Source organism: Ahaetulla prasina, chromosome 6 (genome assembly GCF_028640845.1).
Source record: "Ahaetulla prasina isolate Xishuangbanna chromosome 6, ASM2864084v1, whole genome shotgun sequence".
Taxonomy (NCBI): Eukaryota; Metazoa; Chordata; class Lepidosauria; order Squamata; family Colubridae; genus Ahaetulla; species Ahaetulla prasina.
The window spans coordinates 78,063,509-78,089,055 of record NC_080544.1 but is presented as its reverse complement, the minus strand read 5'-3'; the positions used below and the strand labels follow the sequence as shown (position 1 = coordinate 78,089,055).

Genomic DNA, 25,547 nt, shown 5'->3' with positions numbered 1-25,547 from the left:
ATGTGGCCTGCAGGGAAGCAGATGCTATTTTCAGAGCAATTGCAATGAATTCTAGAACTGCACCACATAACCTGAAGGGATGCTGAGGAATGGAACAGACTGTTCTCCTTCTCCAACACATAAAAGATTGCTAGAACTTTATAAAACCATGTCTTATTTTAGTCTTGATCAAAGAAGCCAACTTTACATTCCCTTCGTTTTACTTCTGAAAATTTTTAATCTTTAATTTATCTAAATATTATTCTTGGATTTTATTTTTCTCCAATTCTTCTCTGTCCTATTTTAAAAGCTTCTTTGAGACTTTAACAAGTTTTACTGTATCTCCAGTAAAAAGACATCATCCAGGTTACTCTCTTGATTTATCATTTGTATTTCCTCTTTAATCTTTAAAACTCCAGGCAGCTTCTTTTGTATATCCATTAAACAATCCTTATCTAGGTCATTTTCTTAGTCTGTCACATGTATTTCCACTTTAAATGCCTTATCTGTCTTGTAACCCCATCTTTTTATTCAGTGTATCTGATTATATTGCTTCTGCATCCTACAAGATTTGTTTCATATCTGTCATTTCTTCATTAACATATTTTGAACATACCGTAGTTTATTCATTCTTGATATTGTTAATATTGTGGCTACTAATTTCTTCCCCTTCTTTGAAGAGCTCCTTTAATATTTTAAATGTTATAGCATTTTGTGCCATTTTGTAAATTCCAATACTAATTGAAACCAAAACCAGGTTTGCATTTTTTTCTTTTTTCTTGGAATCTTTAGTCCCCTGAAGTGTGAAATTTAAATGGTAACGTCTCTACTCTGTTATGATTTACAGTATATAAAATATTTTCCCCCTCAAAAAGCCACTTATTTTATATAGTTAGGTCCAAAAGCTTGTAGTAAAAGTCTCAGTGTTCTAAATTTGTCTGGACCCTGAATTCATTTAGAACTTTCTTAGTTCAAAATCTTATTTAGCTTTTTGCCATGTATTTCAATTTCCTTATTTCTTGTAGTTAATTTTTCTTTTGTTAGAAATGAAGATAGACTCAACAAATGGCTTTTCAATCTTTGTTGTTCCAAAGATCTCTAATAGCTTTAAGATGGTTACATAAGCAATTTCAGAAAGCTGGGTTAGAAAGAGATTAGCAAACCCAGTGTCCTTTAAATCAGGGGTTTCCAATCATGTCAACTTTAAGACTTGTGGACTTCAACTCCCAGGAAAGCTGGCTGAGGGATTCTGGGAGTTGAAGTCCACAAGTCTTAAAGTTGACAAGGTTGGAGACCCCTGCTTTAAATGGCGTGGCTGCTGTTGTGAGCTTAATAACTGATCCCTTCATCGTTATATTGAAGCCTGTGGGAGACCTGTGAACACATGTGGGCAGTCTGTGAAGAAGTTCCAAAGATCCAGTTGACTCACTAGACTAGTCTACTCACTGATTCTACTTTCTTTGCTGCGATTATTGTCTTCATTCTTCTAGAGACATATTTAGCTCACCATGCATGCCCCAATCAGCTAACAAATTCGTTTCAATTTTGCTTTATGCTGATAGTAAAAGTCTCCAAAAGTCAAGTGGGTTTCAGCTGCATCCTTTGGGTCTTCGCACGTTTATTTCAACAATTTATGAGATGATTATGAACTCTTCTAAGAGAAATTGCTAATCTTCAACAATAGGCTTTCCTTTTGATATACTTATCACTATTACATAAATAACATAATAACCGAACAAACCAAAATGTTTAAATATTTAGGAATTACTGTACCATTCAGCCATTTGTTTTTGGACAGAACAATCAAAAGCTGCCATGGATTAGGCTCATAGGATTATTGAAAGAACTGTGTGTTTTCCAGGGAGCACAGATTAATAGCAACATACCTATTGCTATAAACATATATATCCAAAGTGTTTTATAGTTCCCAGGTTTGCTTTTATAAAAACCCAATATCTCACTTGAAGCAGCCCAATCAATTTTAAAAAAATAAACAGTATATCCTGAATTCTTTGGGTTATATTCAATTCTGTGTTATGACTGGAAATAGGATATACGTTTATAAAGGTTCATAATGGCAATTTTTTGTGGCAACAGTGAAATCTGATGAGGGCTCTTTGACCTCCCTGACTACTTGGATATTTTCTCTTTCTCTTGGAAATAAGGCTTTGAGCATGATGCTAGATAAATAAGATATCCTCTCACAGTTTGGCGTTTGAGAGGGCCAATTTACTTGAAACAATGATTCCTGAGATGGCCTTCACAGCAACTGGATTACAATCTCTTTGCATTTTTGGGATAGTTTGGGTAAAACATTGTTCATTCCCCCTAATTATATAATCAAATCTCATATATATGCTGCACTAGGTACTTCCCCCACTTCTGGTGAAATTTAAAATAGAGCCATCTATATTATATAGAAGATATAACAATGTTCCAATCCAAGAGAGATTATGTCCTTGCTAGTTGAAAGATATTGAATCTGTTTTGCATGTCTTATTATTCTACCAATTTACACAGCTTGGTGCTCAAACTTAATATCCCCCTTGCTGTTAAACTATCTTGGCTGGTTGGATGTGGAGAAACCTTCCTCCTTTTGGCTGAATAATCTAGAAAACAGCTAAGATTTGTACAGTTGTTGCTATGGAGAGGCAACTGTTCAAATATTAATCATTTACACTTACCTATTTATTTTAGACAGTGTATAAGATTAGCAAGTTTTCTTGGATATAGACAAACTTTTATAATTAAAAAAAACTTGCTTAATCAAAAGCAAGTTTATTTTTTAAAATAGACTTTATTCTTTGCCCTATCTCTTGCTTTAGTTTTATATTATGGGGAAAGCTGGTTCAATAAAGCTAAATTAAACTAAGGAAAATTGTTCCTTTCAGTGATAATTGCCCTAAGCTTTGGTTCCTTCCCTTATAATTAGAGCAGGGGTCTCCAATCTTGGCCACTTTAAGACTTGTGGACTTCAACTCCCAGAAAAGCAAAGCTGGCTGAGGAATTCTGGGAGTTGAAGTCCACAAGTCTTAAAGTGGCCAAGGTTGGAGACCCCTAAGATAGAGCATGGACTACAGTGACATTTGCCCTTTCAAGTGAACTCTGAAAGTAGAGCACCTGTCACAATCTTGTTTTGCACCACTCAGATTTACTTAGATGAGATGGATGGTATAGAAATTTGATAAATAAATGAATAGAAGTTTATTGCGTTTTTTGTCTTGCCTTGCATGTTTTTGAATTTAACTGAACTTGATTATGAACTGTATTAAGAATGTATGTATTTGTTTACTTAAAAAAACAATAAATTAGAAGTCATCTAGGGAGGGATCAGACATTTTTACCAATCCTTGAGCTTGTGAATATGCAAATGTTTTGACAGATTGCTGGTGCATTCAAATATCTACTAATGATTATTTATTACTTTGTTTATTTATATATTAGTTTTTTGTCATGCCTTATTTTTGTCTAAAAAAGAATTCAAGGTGATGAACATACATAATACTCTTTCTTCCTCCTGTTTTCCCTACAACAACAACAACCCTGTGAGGTGGATTGGGCTGGAAAAGAGAGCTTGGTCAGCTTTCATGTCTAAAGTGGGATTAGAACTCACAATATCCTGGTTTCTAGGACAGCACCTTAACCACTATACAAAACTGGCTTTTTTTCTGGTCTGGTAAAGAGAATGACTTGATACGTATTCGTATGCCATGTTACATAATTAGTTTTCTTTCAAGGTTCTGGTTGGATATGAGACCATGTATAGCATCTGGAATAGTTTTCTAACCTTGGCTCTACTCTAGCTTTCCTCAACAGGGGATTCTCAGTCAATGTACCATGATAAGAAAATCTAGCATAGTGAGAGCATTTTTGGAAGAAAGCAAATGGAAAGGCTTCAGAGAGAAAGTAGTTTTTTTAAATACAAGGATTATTTGAGCTCTGGGCAAAGTAATTGGCAATGTGGGGTGGCAAAGCAGAAAAAAACTAGTTTAGCAGGCTTGTAGAGTACAGCCTGATAGAAGAGCCAACTGTAGAGTTGCCTGCAGAGAAAACTAGTAATTTAGCAATCTTACTGTGTTTTACTGTGTGTAAAGAACTATAGATAATAAAACAGAGTGTAACTTACAGAGAAGTCTTTACGTTTTGCATGCAGGTTCTGATTTTAAATATTAGGAAAAATAAAGAGTGAGAGAAGATTGTTAATCTAAAGACCAGTTTGAAAAAAAAGTCAAGAATAAAACCTTTTCTGCTTAGCTGTCTGCTGAAACGGAATGCACTGAAAGCTCTCCAGAGGAGGGGTAAGGCCAAGAAAAGAAAGGAGGAGGATTCTTTCAATAGTGTTTCTTTGATTCTTCTTAGAATTTGATCATTAAAATGAAATAAAAGATGACGTCAAAATATATTTAGAAAAACAGTTTTAAGATGGAAAGTAGAGGAGAGAAAGGAATGTATGCTGACTCATAGATATTTTGATGCCAAGTGTTTCTTTGATTATAATTGTTGAAAATTGATGACACATTTCCATTTTGAGGTGAGACATAGAAGAAAACTGTACTGTACAGGCTGAAAAGGCAATGAAAAAAAAGGCAATGTTTAGAATGATAGTAGAAACAGATAGGAACAATTGGCAATTGAAATGTTGGAAAACGTTTACTGTTCTGAAAGAAGACAGTGATAATTAGTTTCATGCCCTTGACATGAAAATTGCCAGGATGTGTCAATATTGTTGCCTGAAGTCAGCAATACAGTAGTACAGTCCTCACTTGACTCTGCCTATGCTTACCATATACTTGTGGTCCTTCAAAAGAAAGAACGTAAGGATATTGCCTCCAAGAATCTGGGTCTTCATTTTACTGACCTCAGAAAGATGGAAAGCTGAGTCAATCTTGAGCCCCAGGATCAAACTTCAGACTGTGAAGTTAGCTTACAATGCTGCATTCTAACCAATGCATCACAATTTTGTTTTATGCGACATGATTTTATTTTTGAACAATATCGTTTTTATAAAAACAAAACAAAACATGTTAATATAATATGATTTCTAGTCTCTATATTTATTTCTTCCAAGAAAAAACTTAAGCTAATAATAAAAAAAGGTAATGGTGTGTCCCACTTCTTTCTTTCTATTTGCAAGGAGGATTTTATGAAGAATGGCTCCTTTTAAAGGACTTGGCCTATTCATTGGCTGAGTTTATATTTCTTCTGCTTCAATATTCTTGAGTCAGATGGTGGATTTCATAGTCAAAGGAGCATTTATTCCTATTCCTGGGTCCAAAAAATGTCTCCTCTTCAGCTTCAGAAGTATTAAATTTAGTTTTGGGGGAAAAATAGACTGGAAGGAATATTATTGTACTTTACATCTGTAGCTCCTGCATATCCCCATCAGTTGATCTGAGTGTTGTGGTATGTACTTAGATAGGTTGGAAAATAGAATGAAACCAGCAAGTGACGGTTGGAAGAATTATCACCCTTCTTTCATTAGAATTATGGAAGGAGTTGCCCTTTTAAGTAAAAAGGCAATTTTATAAGAACCTGGTGGGAGTAGTTATAGAAAACTGCTATAGGCAGTTCTTTTGCATTCTGTCTGTGTTATGGGGAGAAAAAAAAGTTGAATTGCATTGTTAAAGTCACCTTGGCTTGCATCTGTCTGCAAATCTCATGCTAATTGAGGTGACATGTGATTCCCACCCTTCCAATTCTTGTAGCTATATTCTGCAGTTACTGTCTTGTACCAATATTTCTGTGGAGTAATACATGCAAGCTGAAAGTCAAGATTATTCTGGGATAAATACAGAATCAGATAAAAATAGAATACATCTTATATTAATTTTTGTTTGAAAGTTCTATATCTTAGCTCTTATGGTATTTTTGTTCCACCAAATTCTTAATTATTATAATGCTTAAACCCAAAGGGCATTGCCAGTTTTAAAATGTTAGGAATGACACTGTTGAAGATTACAGTTAAATCCAAATATATTAAAGCCATGGGCATCTATAGGATTCAGTGATGGATTTCAAAAAAAATTTCTACTAGTTCGGTGGGTGTGGCTAGGTGGGGGGCATGTGACTGCATGGGCATGGCCAACTTGACATCACTCACACCAACTCAGTCACATGACGACCCCCCCCACCTAGCCACGTCCACAGGAAAAGATAGGAATTTTTTTTGAATTTCCACCTATCTAGCCCCACTCTTCCTTCCCCAGTCACCCCCGTTTCCTCTCCTTTAACAGCCCCGGCCCTAGCCCCGCTTCCTTCCCCACCACTGCCTCTTTGTTCAGGCTGCTTACCTTCTACGGCGGCTGGTCCAGAGTCTGGAAGGCAAGCTGACCCGAGTTTTCAGTGGCCCTCAGGCAGCCACTGCTGCTGGAAAGCAGCTGGCAAATAAAAATACCTGTGAAAAAAGCTGCTGGTGTCACTGCCATGTTCTTCGCGCATGTGCATCCCATTGCACTTGCAAGGCAATGGGATGCGCATGCATGAAGAACATGGCAGCGATGAACATGGCGGCCGGGGCAAGTGAACAGCGACTAGGGAACTGGTTCATGGGCCTGGCCAACTGGTTATTACTACCAGTTCAATGACCGGAGCCAAATTCCCACCACTGGTTCACGTGAACTGGTGCAAACTGGCTGAATATCAGCTCTGATAGGATTTTGTAGCTGTTGTAGAAATGATGAAAGGCGCATCATGACAAATGATACAACTCCTGTCCTTTTCATATGGGTGAGATGCATTATTGTCCCCCAAAAATCCAACCACAGCAGTGCAAAGCTGCTTTTGTCATTCTGTTATCAAACTTGACAAGCTTTGCATTGCCGCACAAGTGCCAGTAATAGGTCTATTTGCTGTTATTCCTAGGTTTCCTGGCATGCTGAAAAAACAAAAGTTGATATATTTTCTCCTGTTAATATTCTTAGAATTTATTCAATAATATAAATACAATCCTTTTTAACCATTATACCTTGCACCTTCAAATTCTACAGAACCTATTGACTCCTGACTGGCTACCTGGTGCCAACAGAAAACAAGAACCAAGAGTTATATCATACGTGTTAGTGGTTTCTATGGTGCCCCACTATTCTTAATACACATGTGTGCAAATTAATGAGTTCTCAAGGACTAATATTTTAACCCTTTTATTGTGTTAAAACAGTGTCAACACCAAAAATAAAAGTGTGATAGCATTTTAGGTATTTCATGTGGCTAAAAAAGATGCAACAGCAGGCAATTGAAAAAAGAGGAAATTTGGCAGGTTTTTTGGGGGGAGGGGAGGAAAGAAATATTATGAGTAGGTAGGTTAACTACAGGAACTGTGGGGGAGAGTGATCATGTCATACTTGAATTCCCCATAATGAAACCACAGATAACTGAACCAAGTCAGACTAGTGTTTTAGACTTTAAAAGAACTGACTTCAAAAAACTTAGAGAGAGATTATGAAGGATTCCATAGATGGAAATTCAAAAAAGGAAAAACACAATGTTTGGGAAACCTTGAAAAATGAGGTAATGAAGGTCCAAGCAAAAACAATATTGTTATCAATGTCAACCATTCAATCTTGTCTGTCCTTTGGTCACTCTATGAATCAGCACACTCCATGCCCCTCTGTCTTGCATTGTCTCCTTCAGATCTACAGAGAAACAAAAACAAGATACCAGATGAGACCAGCATGTTTGCACAAAGTGCTTCCCAACAATCTGAGGGACAGACAAATATAAAAAAATGGAAAAGGACACATAACAGAATAGAATAGAATAGAATAGAATAGAATAGAATAGAATAGAATTTTTTATTGGCCAAGTGTGATTGGACACACAAGGAATTTGTCTTGGTGCATATGCTCTCAGTGTACATAAAAGAAAAGATACGTTCATCAAGGTACAACATTTACAACACAAACGATGGTCAATATATCAATATAAATCATAAGGATTGGCAGCAACAAGTTACAGTCATACAGTCATAAGTGGAAAGAGATTGGTGATGGGAACAATGAGAAGATTAATAGTAGTGCAGATTTAGTAAATACTTTGAGAGTGTTGAGGGAATTATTTGTTTAGCTGAGTGATGGCCTTTGGGGAAAAACTGTTCTTGTGTCTATTTGTTCTGGTGTGCAGTGCTCTATAGCGTTGTTTTGAGGATAGGAGTTGAAACAGTTTATGTCCTGGATATGAGGGATCTGTAAATATTTTCACGGCCTTCTTCTTGATTCGTGCAGTATACAGGTCCTCAATGGAAGGCAGGTTGCTAGCAATTATTTTTTCTGCATTATCCTCTGAAGTCTGTGTCTTTCTTGTTGGGTTGCAGAACTAAAACAAAATACCAGCAAATAGCCCAAATCTGCAAGGAGGAAATTGGGAAAGCTAAGGCCCCTAACAGTTCTGCTTGCCAGTAAGCCTGAAGACCTTCATCTCCTTATCAACAGAGTCTCAGATATATCTGAAAAAATGGCTTGAAGCTTAACATCTCAAAAACCAAGATCATGTCGTCAGCAAACAACCCATTAATTTACCACTGATAAATTCGGAAGGCATACCATTAGAAAAAGTTGAAAGGATCATGTACCTCGGTTTTAATTTACATGAAAGCTGGGACATGATCAGTGAAGTAAAGACAAGATAGAGAATGCTCGAACAGCATTCTTCAAAATGAAAAAAGGTCTTTTGCAGTCACGACATAAGCCTAAGAATGAAAATCAGGCTTATCAGATGTTACATCTTTTCTATCCTGCTCTATGGAGTAGAGAGTTGGTCTCTGACAGAAAACCACTTGAAGAGACTAGAAGCATTTGAAATGTGGATTTACAGACGGCTGTTACATATAAACTGGGTTAACAAAGTCACAAATGAATAGGTAATAAGCTCCCTGGGATAGCAAAGGGAAATAATCAAAGCCATTAAAAAGTGAAAGTTAGAATATTTTGGATGTGTGATGCAACACCCAGAAAAATATGGCATCTTTCACTTAATCCTCCAGGGAAAGATTGAAGGCAAATGAGGTCCGGGCAGAACATCATGGCTTCAAAACCTAAGGGACTAGTTTGGACAAAACTCAGCAGCACTTTTTCATACAGCTGTTGACAAAAATAGGATTACCAACATGATCGCCAACATCCGATAATGGATATGGCACAAGAAAAAGAAGAAGAAGGCCCCTAATGAGCTTAGATTGACAACTGATACCAATAATGATAACAAAATTGTTTATTTCAGTATGTAGAGAACAAGAAGAAACTCAATGAAATGATAGGTCCACTAATGGGAGAAGATGGAAGAAGGTGACAGACGGTAGGGAGAAAACAGGACTGCTTAATTCCTTTTTTGAATCTGTTTGTACACAAAAGAAAGAAAAAGCCCCAAAACCTAACAAAAGCAATACCAAAGAAGATAAAACAGGTATGCAAGTCAAAATACACAAGGAATTAGTAAGAGAATACTTATTCACCATTCAGTGGGAAGGAACGTCTCCTGGTTTCCACCAGCTGACATTCCTTGACTGATAGATCTGCATAATGCCCAACCTGCCTGTCCAAATTGGATAAGTAGAAACAACTGGGAGAATACAGTTCTTACCCAATTGGCCCCAAGCCGTGAAGGGCTTAAAAGTTATTAACAACTTTGGTTGATAGATACCATCTAGAAAAATGGATAAACAATAAGCTAGTTTGTTTGATCCCATCTTCAAGCCACTGTAATGAAATTCTATTCATGTTCTCTAGAATATTCATATATTGGGTTGATAAATGTATGTTTAGGCAGATAGAAAAAAACCCCATTAGTTTTCTGAACAATTGTAATGATGATAGCACATCTAAAAAAAAGAAGATTTTTATAGTTACAGCTTAAAAAAGAATAGCAGTAGCAATAGCAATAGCACTTAGACTTATATACCACCCTATAGTGCTTTATGTCAGGCCTGGAAACCATACTAGACTTTAGGTTTCCAGACGCTGCCACATTTTTCCCCTGAGGGGAGGAAGGGGGGCTGAGGGGTATGGTAACATTCTTCAGACGGTCAAGGTCAGATGGTGTTCACATCTGCAGGAAGAGTGGCGAGAGGATATTCGAATGAACTGGGAGAACGTGGGACCATGTGACCATCAAAGAGGTCAGGGGGGTGGGACTCTTGGGGGTTGTATAACTGGGAAAAGAATCCGGAAGTTCAGCTTTGGAATTTCACTCATCGTGTGCCAGTTTCCTCATGCTAGTAAAGAACTCTTAAAGACAATGGCTTCTGAGTTTTCTTTATGCAGAAGAGGTTTTTCTGGAACCTTGACATTTTACAGCACTCTCTAGGTGATTTACAATATAAGATATTGCCCCCAACAGTCTGGATCCTTATTTTACTGACCTCGGAAGGATGGAAGGCTGAGTCAATCTTGAGCCCTCTCAGGGTCAGATTCCTCGCTATGAACAGAGTTTGTCTGCAGTACTGCTACTAATGGTGAGAATATTTAGGGAGAAAAGAAGGAAATGCAATAGAATATGTATAGTCAACAGAAATATCAAATGAACTATAATAAGTAGTTCAACATTTTTCAAGCATTCTTCCTTATGGCATTTGTCCTTTATACTGAGAACAGTCATTATTCTGCTACTTGTAATGTAGGACAAAATGTCCCTGGGAATAACTTGGTAAAGGTTATTGGCCCTAATCAATAAGCAGTGTATTTTCAGCACACCAAAGACATAGTTATTTTCTCATGCGTTCCATGTATAACTTACAATTATAATTTTTTTTCAATTATTAAAAACATTAAAACCATAACACAGAATAGCAGAAATATATTTTTTGTGTTTTTTGAGGACAGTTCATAAGAGAACAAATAGAAATGATTCTCTCTCAGGATTCAAAGATAATCTCCCTGATGTTCTTTGTGGGGTATTCTCATAAAAGTGTACACAATGGCAATCTAAGTGGTTTGACAATTTATTAAAAAACAACAACACATAGCAGTCTTCTCAATTTGTTAGCTTCTTTGTATGATAGATGACATCTTAAACAATGTACAATAGGTAAGAGTGCCAAGCCAATCTAGACAAGACTCCCTATCTTAACTTCCCTGAAAATTTGAGGAATAGAATAACATAATTTATTTTATATCTTAAACAGCTAAACTCTCTTAAGTACAAAAGTCCTTCATTGTTTTTCTCTTTGGCTTTGTTAAAATGAAGGAACAGCAAGATTCTCCCAGATTATCTGTGTCACTGCCATTCTAGACAATTTGAAACCATTGAGCATATCCCCTTCTGCTCATTTTTAGAGATATCTGCAGTATTCTTATTCTCCAACTATTTACCTGGGGCAGCACGGTGCCTCAGTGCTTAAGACACGGTTTGTGGGCTGAAGAACTGGCAGCCCAGGTTCGAAACCCCAAGCATCATGTGACAGAGTGAGCTCCTGTCCTTGTTCCAGCTCCTGCTAACCTAGCAGTTTGAAAGTATGCAAATGTGAGTAGATAAATAGGTACCACTTCAGTGGGAAGGTAACAGTGTCCATGACATCATGCCGGCTACATAACTGCGGAAATGTCTTTGGACAGCGCTGGCTCAATGGACTTGAAATGGAGAGGAGCACTGCCCTCTATAGTCAACAACGACTAGCAGAGTAAAATCCATAAGGACTCCTTTACCTTTACCTTTATTCACTAAATTATCAGACTATAGATACCAATTTTACATCTCCCTACTTCTAACTCTATAATATATAATGTTGCCAAATTCTGCACAACAGATTGCACGATTTGCCAGTTTTGACTGCTACCTAAAGCTGATCAAGCTTAACCCACCAAACTATTGCTATTTCTAATTAGTAGCTATTTCATTTGGGATGTTTTGTTGCTTCAGCTTATTTCTTTTGTTTTTTCTGTAGAAAGATGTGCTTTTTTAAAACCAGGCTTGTATCATTTCTATTTCTTTCTTTTATTCTATTGTCATTGCCTTAACAATGTGCTTTCTTTGAGCCAGTTTTGGACTCCTGGTAGCTGTCTGGACTAGAACCTGCAGTTTTCTTGGCAAGATTTTTCAGAAGTGGTTTGCCATTACCTGCTTCCTAGGACTGAGAGAGAATGACTGGTTCTTGGTAAAACAGTTAGCTCTGTGTATTAGAAGTCATGGTCTCCCAGTTTCTAGTCTGATGCCTTAAACACAATACCAAACTAGCTCTCTTTAAAGTTAAATAAACATAATTACGATCCTCTCATGAAAGATCAAAACAAAAACTCATGTCATGATGACTTTATTGTAATTTGTTATTATAACTATAAGGAAAAATACTAATAGTTCTTTCTTAAACTCTGTTTTTGTGACAAAACTTTCCATTTTCATTACTTATTTGGTTTTATCCATGGGCAAAAATAAAAAATATTCATTAAGAATTCTTAAAAAAACAACTGATATTGGCCAAAACCATCAAAGTAAAGAAAAGCATGATGAAGGGTTAAATGTACTTAGGTATACAAAATCTAAAATACTTTGATGCTTTTAAGTTAAAACTATGAAATTATATTAATCCAACTCAAAACAATTGCTGTGGAAACAAGAAGAATATTTTCCGCCTCATTCACCAATTTTATTCTTCCTTGATACTAGGAAATTGGTATCTAGTATATGAAATCTATACTTAGAGCCAGCATGTTAAGTTTTGAAAAGATGAAAGTAGTATCTTCAAAAAAGGAAAAAAAACAGATCCAGGAAACTACAGACCTATCAGTCTGACCTCAATACCGGGGAAGATTCTGGAAAAGATAATCAAGCAACGAATCACCGAACACCTAGAAGCAAACAAAGTAATAACCAAAAGCCAACATGGGTTTGTCAAAAACAGATCATGCCAGACTAATCTTATCGCATTCTTTGACAAAATGACAAAATTAGTAGACCAGAGGAATGCTGTCGATATAATTTACTTGGACTTCAGTAAAGCATTTGATAAAGTAGACCATAACCTACTACTAGATAAAGTAGAAAAATGTGGGTTAGACAGCACCACCACCAGATGGATTCGTAACTGGCTGACCAACCGCACTCAACGTGTAGTCCTCAACGGAACTACATCCACATGGAGGGAAGTATGCAGTGGAGTACCCCAAGGCACTGTTTTAGGCCCAGTACTCTTCAACATCTTCATCAATGACTTGGACGAGGGGATAGATGGGGAACTCATCAAATTTGCAGATGACACCAAGCTGGCAGGAATAGCCAACACTCCAGAAGATAGGCTCAAGTTACAGAAAGATCTTGACAGACTTGAACATTGGGCTATCTAACAAAATGAAATTCAACAGTGAAAAAGTAGGGTTGTACATGTAGGCCAAAAAAACAAGATGCACTAGTACCGTGTATGTGGTACCTTGCTCAATAGTAGTACCTGTGAGAGGGATCTTGGAGTCCTAGTGGATAACCATTTAGATATGAACCAGCAGTGTGCAGCAGCTGTTAAAAAAGCCAACACAGTTCTGGGCTGCATAAACAGAGGGATAGAATCAAGATCACGTGAAGTGTTTGTACCACTTTATAATGCCTTGGTAAGGCCACACTTGGAATATTGCATCCAGTTTTGGTCGCCACGATGTAAAAAAGATGTTGAGACTCTAGAAAGAGTGCAGAGAAGAGCAATAAAGATGATTAGGGGACTGGAGGATAAAACATATGAAGAACGGTTGCAGGAACTGGGTATGTCTAGTTTAACAAAAAGAAGAACTAGGGGAGACATGATAGCTGTGTTCCAATATCTCAGGGGCTGCCACAAAGAAGAGGGAGTCGGGCTGTTCTCCAAAGCACCTGAGGGTAGAACAAGAAGCAATGGGTGGAAACTGATCAAAGAAAGAAGCAACTTAGAACTAAGGAGAAATTTCCTGACAGTTAGAACAATTAATAAGTGGAACGACTTGCCTTCAGAAGTTGTGAATGCTCCAACACTGGAAATTTTTAAGAAAATGTTGGATAACCATCTGACTGAGATGGTGTAGGGTTTCCTGCCTGGGCAGGGGGTTGGACTAGAAGGCCTCCAAGGTCCCTTCCAACTCTGATGTTATGTTATGTTATGTTATGTTATGTTATGTTATGTTTCTATTTCTTGTCTTCTCTTCTAGATTACTTACCCAAGATGTAAATGTGGCTAATTATCAGTTCAATAATGTAACTACAGAAAACTTTAGGAGACTTTTTTTTTTCTTCCTAGTGTTTTCCATAAGTGCAAGGTGCATTTTTTTGAATCAACCAAGTATTTGTTGCCTGAACCTGACATCATGGGCTGAAAAAGAGTGATTGGCCTAAACTCACCCAATCAGCTTTCATATCTAAGGAGGAACTAGAATTCACCGTGACTTGGGTTTGGGCCTCATGCCTTGGCCACTTGACCAAACTAACTGTATGAAACACTTTTTATTAATGAAAAAAAAACTTTTTTAATCATCTGGTCAAAAAATTTATTTTATTTATTTATTTATTAATCGTATTTATATACCGCCCTATCTCCCGAAGGACTCAGGGCGGTTCACAGGCAGATAAAAACACATAAATACAGATTAAAATAACAATTAAAAAACTTATTCTAAAAGGCCGAATGTTTAAAACAATATAAAAAAATAAAACCCATTTAAAACCAATAAATTTAAAATCTAATCCAGTCCTGCGCAGATGAATAAGTGTGTTTTAAGCTCGCGACGGAAGGTTCGGAGGTCCAGAAGTTGACGAAGTCCTGGGGGTAGTTCGTTCCAGAGGGTGGGAGCCCCCACAGAGAAGGCCCTTCCCCTGGGCATCACCAGACGACACTGCCTCGCTGACGGCACCCTGAGGAGTCCCTCTCTGTGAGAGCGCACGGGTCGGTGAGAGGTATTCGGTAGCAGTAGGCAGTCCCGTAAATAACCCGGCCCTATGCCATGGAGCGCTTTAAAGGTGGTTACCAAGACCTTGAAGCGCACCCGGAAGGCCACAGGTAGCCAGTGCAGTCTGCGCAGGAGAGGTGTCATACGGGAGCCACGAGGGGCTCCCTCTATCACCCGCGCAGCCGCATTCTGGACTAACTGCAGCCTCCGGATGCCCTTCAAGGGGAGCCCCATGTAGAGAGTGTTGCAGTAATCCAGGCAAGACGTCACGAGGGCGTGAGTGACCGTGCATAGGGCATCCCGGTCTAGAAAGGGGCGCAACTGGCGCACCAGGCGAACCTGGTAGAACGCTCTCCTGGAGACGGCCGTCAAATGATCTTCCAGAGACAGCCATTCATCCAGGAGGACGCCCAAGTTGCGCACCCTCTCCATCGGGGCCAATGACTCGCCTCCAACAGTCAGCCGTGGACTCAGCTGACTGTACCGGGATGCCGGCATCCACAGCCACTCTGTCTTGGAGGGATTGAGCTTGAGCCTGTTTCTCCCCATCCAGACCCGTACGGCTTCCAGACACCGGGACAGCACTTCGATAGCTTCGTTGGGGTGGCCCGGTGTGGAAAAGTACAGCTGGGTGTCATCCGCGTACAGCTGGTACCTCACACCGAAGCCACTGATGATCTCACCCAGCGGCTTCATATAGATGTTGAACAGAAGGGGCGAGAGAATCGACCCCTGCGGCACCCCACAAGTGAGGCGCCTCGGAGCCGACCTCTGCCTCCCTGTCAACACCGTCTGCGACCGATCGGAGAGATAGGAGGAGAACCACCGATAAACGGTGCCTCCCACTCCCAATCCCTCCAACCGGCGCAGCAGGATACCATGGTCGATGGTATCGAAAGCCGCTGAGAGGTCTAATAGGACCAGGGCAGAGGAACAACCCCTATCCCTGGCCCTCCAGAGATCATCCACCAACGCAACCAAAGCCGTCTCCGTGCTGTAACCGGGCCGGAAACCGGACTGGAACGGGTCTAGATAGACAGTTTCATCCAGGTGTAAGGGAAACTGATATGCCACCATACTCTCTACAACCTTCGCCGCGAAGCGAAGGTTGGAGACCGGACGATAATTACCTAAAACAGCCGGGTCCAGGGAAGGCTTCTTGAGGAGGGGCCTCACCACCGCCTCTTTCAAGGCGGCTGGAAAGACACCCTCCACCAAAGAAGCACTCGTAATCGCCTGGAGCCAGCCTCGTGTCACCTCCTGAGTGGCCAGCACCAGCCAGGAGGGGCACGGGTCCAGTAAACACGTGGTGGCATTCAACCTACCCAACAACCTGTCCATGTCCTCGGGAGCCATGTTTTTTACTCTAGATGTGCACACAATGGAATTGAAATATTAAAAAGAAAAGAAAATGATATAACACCTGGTTAAAAAAAGAGAATTTGGTTGTTTTCCCCCTTCCTCCTCTCTCTGTCTCTCATGCAACATTATGTTTTTTTTAATGACTGGCAATAAAACTAAAAGCTAAAACATGTTTTTCTTTGGGTAAGTAGTCTTTAACTTACAACCATTCGTTTAGTGACTGTTCAAAGTTACAACAGCACTGAAAAAAATGACTTATGACCATTTTTCACACTTATGACTATATCACATCCCTGTGGTCATGCAATCAAAATTCAGAAGTTTGGCAACTGACTTATATTTATGATGGTTGCAGAGTCCTGGGGTTATGTGATCACCTTTTGCAGCCTTCTGACAAGCAAAGTCAATTGGGAAGCTAGATTCGCTTAACAGCCGCGTTACTAACTTAACAACTGCAGTGATTCACTTAACAGATATGGCAAGCAGGTCATAAAATGGGGGCAAAACTCACTTAACAATTGTCTTGCTTAACAGTGGAAATTTTGGGCTCAATTGTGGTTATAAATGAAGACTACCTGTAGTGCAGAAAAGAATTGGAATTAACACTGGCTGAAAAATTAACACAATAATAAAGAGTGTAGATGAAGTTTTTGGCAAAAGGTTGGGGGTTATATTAATAAATGTGTCACCTTTTAAGATATCACTAGCCTTTTAAATTGCTTTTGTGATGTCTTAAAATCAAATTCATTTATTATTGTATTAATATTTGGGGGATTTAAAGAGAGCATAGTCTAACATGAGTCTGATTTCCTAGATGCATACACACACATATCACACACACACACCTATTATTTGATCATTGTTCAAGATGAATTTTAGATTGTAAAGACTTTTATCACAATTTAGATGATTATAAATAGTACATATAACTGTTGTCTTCCTGGTGTCTTCAGAACAGTGCATCAATGTTCCTCAAATATCCTCACAAATAGCATAACAGTAATAATTGTGCTACGTCTTACCTATGTGCTTTGTTGTATTTGCTTCAAAAGGCTAATTATTATTCCTCTGGAAACTCTTCTAATATTACATTTCTAAACCATTCAACTTTGTCAACACCATCAGTTTTGTTTGCTAATTTTCTTCTATTTCTCCTGCATAATCTTTTTATTGAAATGTGAATAATGAACCTCCTTCTTCACCTGGTTACCTTCCAGCTGTGGTCTTTCACAGCTTTCATTGTTAATATATCAACTAGGAATTTTGACCATTGAGGTCCAGCACACTTGAAAGATGCTTGGTTGGAAAAGGAAGTTCTAAGTAAAGCAGGTGAAAGCCACTCAGATATTTTAGCAGATTAACCTTTGTGACAAGACTGACACATCTTATTCTGTGGCACTAAGAATTCCATTATTGTTTGTGTTTCAGTTTGTTTCAGATCCATGTGCCAGCAACCCTTGTCACCATGGCAACTGCACTAGTAATGGGGATGGATATCTCTGTGTTTGTAATACTGGATATGAAGGTACAAACTGTGAATATTCATTTTATGGTTCCCCAGTGTCTGGGTGGACAGAATCAGAGTTGCCAAGTGAAAATAGGCCAGGAGCAACCACCATGGAACCGGACATTATCCTGCCACGAGTTCAAGCAACAGTGACACTACCGACATGGGAACCCAAGGAGGGACAAAAACTTGTAGATCTGAAATGGGATGAAGTAGAGGTAAGTTTTTTTTTTAAAAAAGCAAAATACGTACCATAAATTATTTCTGAATGAAATCCAGTAACAGCTTTAGGAAAAGATTGTCTGTATGTGACCTTATGTGGAAAGCTGGAAGGATCAAGAAAAATAACTAAGAATTCTGTTTGTGAAATTTGTGGTGCAAAATGTTAATTACAAAATTATCTTAGAGCTCAGTATACATTTTTAATATTTTTCTGAGACGTAATTAATTTTAATGAATGCCACCAGCATTGTTGTTGATCACAGACCACATTTATTACTAAATACATCAATTATTTAATACTACCAAATGGACATTTGGGGGTATAGAGCAATACTTTATTCTTTGGAATATTTTTTTTAATTTTCTTCTTTTAGTTCTGCAATTTTTAAAAGTTTTCTCTTGATACTTGATTTTTTCAATAAAAGTTCACAGAACAAAATGGGCTAGGAGTTAAGTAAGTTTGAAATACATGCTGCCTACATAATTTATAAATTTAGATACCCTATAATTCTCTGAATGTGACCTAAAAGCATTATGTTAGGAACAATACTTTAATTTGATCATTTATTTTGCAAGATTGATTTTTACACTCTTTAAAATCTATTGAAAATATTAATTAACTGATGCTGTTTTATTTCTCATGTCCTACCCTGAGAGAAAGGAAAATTATATTTTGTATTAAGAAAGAATAAGTTAGTATTTAAAATATCTCCTCCCATTTCTAAGAATTTGTTTTGTATTATTCATTTGTATGTAATAAGGTTTCTAGGAGAATATTAAATGTTTTGAATTTTTCTGTAATAAGAGAATTGGGCTGAACAGCCTAAAATCTGGGAATCAAAAAGAAAAGAAAAAAAGAAAAAATGTTGAGAGTATTTGTAAAATAGGAAGGAAATATACCCAGGGACAACTTAGGTAGTAGTTTATACATTTCCCTGAGCTGCTGCTGAATTTGCAATCCATGTAGAAGACATATTAATAGCATACTTTTTTAAAGCTTTTTAAAGAAGCTCTGCCTGAAAAGGAAACATTTTAGCCACAAAAATAAACAAATACCTTATAGTATTTTTTTCTCCTTGGCAAATAGTAATGGCTCTAGTTTATATTATAAAAAGTCTTTTCTCATAGGAAAAAAATTAATAATTGGTCTTCATTTTGCTGACATCAGGTGGCAAAGCATTGCTACCTATGATTTGTTTGTATTCCACACTACACAACAGTAAGATGCTGAGAGATGCTATCAGCTATCTTGCTGTGTGTTCCTGAAAGCCAATGAATTTTCATTATCTGCTTTTTTTACAGGATTGTCTTGCAATCTATTAGGAATCTAGGTTGCTACAATATGAAAAGCCCTTTGTGTTTTTCTTAAGTAAACCAGACCCAAACCAATGTCTTTTCAAGCTGAGCCTTTTTGTTTGTGCATCTGTTGCTCTATAAAGCTTCAGAAAGTAATTTTTCCAAAATATATCCATCAAATACATTTCAGTTTTATTACATTTTAAAACCAGTTTTCAGGTTCTGTTTAAAAGCTGTTAACTGATGTCTGATATTTATTTATACTCTTTATAGGTAATCCCTGACATAGCCTGTGGAAATGCCAGCTCCAATAATTCTGGTGGGGGTCGCCTAATATCCTTTGAAGTTCCACAAAATACTTCAATAAAGTAAGAAACTGCTGTTTTGCATTATTACAGAAGGGTTTTAGATAATGTTGGTTGTTTAATCCATCGTTTGAAATCTTATGTATAAATGGAAAAGAATGGCAGGAACATAGTGTAAAAACCTTATGATATCTTATGTCACAATTGATTCACCAATTTCTTTTTCTTTTTCCTAAAATAGCTTGTCAATTTTCCAGTTGTGTTGTCCAAATGTTCAAATTTTTATTGTTTCATTGGAATACACAAAAAGCTTATTTTTGTCACTGTTTCTCATGCATGGAGATAGGATAATGCAAGGTCTTTCAAAGAGATGCTTTGGTGCATGCAAGAGCCTCTACGATCATTAAGGCAGTTTTGCTTTTTCCCCAAGCTCACATGACTGCTTTCAATGTTGACTCTGCAGTCTTAGAATTCAAGGGCATGTAAAACTTTTTTTCTTTGTCTTTTCCCACAATCTTGAAGGGAAAAGACAACGGGCAGCACATGCTTTTCTAGGAGTGGACTAGCCCTTTAGATATCAATGCTTCTTAATTAGTTGGAAAGTATGATAGTTTAAATCCAACACAAAGAGCGTGCACTAGACTGGGAAATATTACAATAGATTAATTATAGAGTGTCGTGTCCCACTCCTCCGCTGACGGCTGGGTCAGGGAAATCCGAATCAGGCTTGCCTCTGCAGCTCTGCCCAAAGTCCTAGCAAAGTCCTCAGAGCAGGCAGGAGACCAGTAAGTGACTTCAGCAAGATAAGTTCGACTTTTGCCTGACTCAGAGACTGCCAGAAAGTAGATCCTTTATATAGGCCATGGGGTGTGGCTCCATGACTCAGCACTCATTAAGGCCTGCCCCTCCCTTCCTTCTGTTGCCTCCGCCTCTCCAATCTTCTGATGCGAGGATTACTCCAATCAGCTGTTGTTGGGAGTAAACCCTCCTCAGGCTCACCTGCTGTGGAGGAGGGGGAGGGGTCTAGCTGCTCCGTTTGCCTGGGCATGGAGTCAGGGCTGGGGCAGGGAGATGCTCCTTCTTCTGCAGTTTGTGTGGGCATGGAGCCAGGACTTGGGCCGGGAGGCATACATTCCTCCGTGTTCGGGAGCAGGTAAGAAGGCCCCGGCTGCTCTGAGGGCGGGCAAGACACAATATAGAGCTTTCCCTCACCTGCAGATATTTATTGTTAGGGATCCTAGAGTTTTCAAGAAAAAGTAGTAGGACTCAAGTTCCATGATACCTTACGGAAGAAGACACATTTATTATTTGTCATCAAAAAGAAATATTTATCTGGAAGGAAGATTTACCCTTTTGTATGCTTATTATCCCAAAGAGATAATTTTGGAAGAGGCAACCTATGTTAGAAAGCATGGTGGAAGTGGGACATAATGTTGAACTCCACGTGAAAGCTGGTATCTAACATAAAATGGACATAATATATTTAAGAAGATTAAATTCTTGTTTTGAGCTCCCAACTCTTGCATGTAGTAGTCCCACATTTGGAATAGAGTGTTTAAAAATATTTGGCTATTCAACTGAAGATGAAGTGAAAGAATAAGGGGAAAATATTCATTAGAAAGAATTATTCTTCATTTACAAAACTTGTTTTAGGCTAAAAAAGCCAATACTTCCCAATAATTATTTGGGAGGTGACATGAAATCCAAACCCAGTGTTATTAGTAGAAATACGGCTTTGACCTTGGCAAAATTAATATTTACAACATAGAGAATCAAAGCCAAGCCATAATTGCTTTTTTAGAAATATAAAAATGCTAAATATTTAATAGTTGTACTTGAGCCAAAATAATGTGATTAATTAGAGCTGCAATTTTAATCTACTGTGACTGATTGACTGGAGTTGCCCTCCAAGGTTACTGCTCTAGAAATGTGGGACTATTAAATTTTAGCTGCTGAAATAGCAGTTAATGGATTGGATGTGTATGCAGACATTTATAAGATTTATAATCTTTTCCCCTTGGGGTTAATGTCTTCAAAGTTACTTATTGATGAGAGAGATATCTTTTTCTAAGCTTGACATGACTTCTCACCCTCCCCCCTCAGAATTTATATTTACTCAGCTTCCAGTTGCCTCTTCCTCATGTTTTTTTACCCTGGCTTTTCCTTCATCTTTCTCTCTAGTTTCTTTGGTCAATCTCTTCTTGGTCTATTTATACTTTAAAAATATTCAAGATGGCTCTCTGTTTCTCAAATTTTGATTGTTTCTTCTATTATTATATTATTTGGCCTTCCCCATCCTAGTGTAATTCCTAGCCACAGCTTCATATATATATATATATGTATGTAGGTCTTTGGTTGTTCGGGTTTTCTCCCGTGTAAAATTGGAAATGTCTTGGCAACGTTTCGACGAAGTCTCATTCGTCATCTTCAGGCTTCAGCTTCGTGCTTCTGGGAGCAATGTGTGATCGCAGCTGTTTCTTCCTTTTAACTGCTAGTGGGGGTTTGAACTGATTGGGTGGGAGCTTGGCTGTGCTCTGATTGGATGGAGGTTTTTTTTGTGCTCTTATACATACAAACACCCGTGAAAACCTCAGAAAACAAATATATATGTTATATATATAAAAGCTACTGATTTAAAACTGTGTGATGGCCACAATTCTCCTCTCTCTACATAGTTACCATATTTTTCAGAGTTTAAGATGCACCTTTTCCCCCCTAAAAGGGGGTGAAAATTTGGGTGCATCTTATACATAGAATGTAGCCCCGCCCACCCACTGGCCCTCACCCTTTGGCCTCTCCTCCCAGCAATTTACCTCCTTGCAGCAAGCAGCAAGAAGAAACAGTCCATTTCAGCTTCAACACAGCCTAATTAGCACAAGTTGATTGTCCCTTGGATCGGCCTCCCGACTCTCAGCTGTTTCAGGTTGCAAGGGTTGCCATTGCCTATTGCTGCTCAGGCCTCTGTTGCTTGCTGCAAGGAGGTAAATTGCTGGGGGGCAGATTTTTTTTTCTTGTGTTAATCAAGCAATGCTGAAAATTAAAATGAAAGTAAAGCAGGCTATTTGCTATTTGCTGCAATGAGCCAAAATTGCTGGGAGGCAGAGGCAGATTTCTTTTTCTTGTTTTCCTTACTGTCTTACACTCTGAAAAATACAATAACTTCTTCCATAGTTAAGAAGTCCAAGGTGGTCCCATTATCAATGTAACACGTTGCATGTATGCATATTTTAACTTTTTATTATTTTATTATTTTGTATTTCTTTTTATTATTTTATTATTTTATTATTTTGTATTTCTAAGCTGCCCAGAGTCTATGAAAAGGGGCAGCTATAATAAATTTATTAATGATAATACATTGACACACCAATGTATTATAATTAAAATATTAATAACCAACATCATTATTATTAAAAGAAACATGGCAAGACAAAGTACTACATGGCAGTACATTAAAAAAAAAGCAGACAAAGCAGATAACAAGATCTGGCAAAGGCTAAGAGCAAAAAAGTTGAAGAAAGAGACATAATTCTGGATATACAAGACCAAGTGGAGAAGACAGCAGCAGAAAGCAAGTGGTGCTTCTGCAAAGAAGCTGAAGAAACAGTGGCATGACAAAGTAGCAACAATGGTGCACTAAAAAATCTGCAAGAAATACCATTTTCCTGCAAGCAAGAACTGGTGGGACCACAAAATAGATGAAGTATTAGAAAATGAAAAAACTAAAGTGCTCTGGGACTTTAGAATTCAAAAGACAAGCACTTTCCACATAAAACCCCAGACTTAAAAGTTGTTGGTAAGAAAGACAAAAATAAAATAAAATAAATCTGGATAGTGGATGTTGCAGTACCTGAAAAGAACAGAATAGAAGAGGAAAAAAAAACTAGAGAAAAATCACAAAATACCAAGACCTGCAAATAGAAATAGAACAACTGTGGCAAAAGAAAGCAAAGATAACGCCAATAGTTATAAGTGCCTTGGGTGCAATCCCAAAACAACATGAGCATCATGTGAATACCATTAGCATTGAGAAAATCGCCATCAGACAATTGCAAAAGATTGATTTGGTACATCTTACATCCTATGATGGTATCTTTAATGCCATCAAACAACATCTGCCTATTCCAGGTCCTTGGGAAGGGCACGATAGGCAGGAAAAAATGCCAGATCTAGTCTGAATATCTGTCTGATTGTGTAACCAGACATAACAATTGGACTAAAAATCAATCGGACCAAAATGTCAGAACATTGATGACTATTCACTCTGCATTACAGCCCTGTAGTGATAGAGTTATAGACTAGATCTACCCTATGAAAATGAAGGCAGAGGTTGACTTCAAGTCAAACTGTCAAAGAAGAAAAACATGTGATGGCTGATTATGTAAAAGACATCTAAGAACAAGAACTGATGCAAGTTAAAAATTGGAACTTATTAAATGTACAGGAAATAAAACATGGATATTGAAATAATGTAATAGAAATATAAATCGGATGCCCACAAGGAAAAGCATTAATGATAAATTTCTACAAAAGATTAGGAGAAAGTGGATAAAGATAAAACCTGGCAATGCATTACAACTAGAACTTTAAAAAACAACTTTAAACAACTGAAGCTTGATTTTGGCACTCAAGAGCAAGTTGTTTGAACAAATACAATCAAGACCAGAGTTCAAAAATCAAAAAATTCAAAATACAGATTGTTCAAAGAAGCAAAAGAAACAATCATATACTCAGCTCGTGAGAAGACGGTCAAACAAACTGTTTATAAACAATGACACAACATAGTCACCATGATGACTCATTGAAACATTTAAAAAAAATTATCATGTGCCAATAATGAAAAATTAATGGGAACATCAATTTGAAATAGGAGTAAAAAATGAGCAGATTAAAATATTGTGGAATATCCTAATGGAAATTTTGCACATAACTCATCAGATTTAACTGTGGTTGACAATAAGAGAGTGTGGATAATTGATATGGCAAAACCAGGAATAGTACAATAGAAGAATTAGTGAAAATCACAAAGAAGATCAAGATCTGAAACCTGATCTTGAAAGATTATAGCATAAACCAGCTGTGCCATATCAAAAATCTTTAATGGCACTTAGAAAACCTGCATATTGACAAAATTTCCATCCTTCGATTACAAAAGACCACATTGCGTGCATCCACACATATGCTACACCAATACATTACAAAATTCTAGTCTCTTGGAAAGAATGAAGGAGGTATGAATGAAGGCCAACACAGCTAAAGAGAATTGCTCACTTTTGACATCTTCCACAAGTGTTGGAATTAATGAGAAATTTTGCATCAATTAAGTTATAGAAACATGTTTTTAATGTCATGAGTGATGTTACATTTTCATAGAAAATGTTTAAAACACTTGTTTTCATTTTGATCTGCTTAATAGTTTTATTTTTGTCTTTAGAATAAGGCAAGATGCCACTGCTTCCTTATCCTATTATGGAAGGTGACCACAGAAAGGTTTAAACAATGCTCACTTATAGATGCCACAAGCATTACTCTTCTCAAGCAATGGGTGGACTTGTCCTAGCAGAGGAGATGCTGGAATTGGGAAACAACTTTTTCATTGGTGAGTTTTGCTAATGTTGATTTTTATACTCATAAAGTATTTTTCTAATGTATTGAACAAATCATGTGTATATTTGACATTAAATCAGAATTGTTATAGTAAGTCATAATAGGAATAGGAATTTCTCTTTTGTATTACAGTAATGCACCATGAATAGGACTACTATGAGATATGATTTGGTTTTTTGTAATGGAATATGTATATATGTAAGACTTATTTAAAAGAATACCCAGGAAAATGTAAAATGCTGGAACTACTTGTTAGAATTTATGTAACATTAAAGTTAAATGGAAAGCACCATCTGCTGGTGAATGGAATACATTATGCTCCTTTAACCCTGGGAAAATACTGATAAGACAGAAGAGAAAGTGGAAACAACACCTGAAGGACTGCTGTGCTATCTATTGTTTTATATTTAACTACTCTGTGACTAATGGAGTTCAAATGTTGAA

At 37.6% G+C, this 25,547-nt stretch overlaps 1 protein-coding gene across 2 annotated transcripts in view; it reads left to right on the top strand.

Annotated features, from left to right (window-relative positions):
* DNER (delta/notch like EGF repeat containing) overlaps nucleotides 1-25,547 on the top strand; it is a 140,676-nt gene that overhangs the window by 55,535 nt on the left and 59,594 nt on the right. For both annotated transcript variants that reach the window (XM_058188841.1, XM_058188840.1), the window contains exons 2-3: nucleotides 17,598-17,894; nucleotides 19,468-19,562. In XM_058188841.1, coding sequence (XP_058044824.1) covers nucleotides 17,598-17,894; nucleotides 19,468-19,562 — 392 coding nt within the window. The remainder of the gene's footprint in view (nucleotides 1-17,597; nucleotides 17,895-19,467; nucleotides 19,563-25,547) is intronic.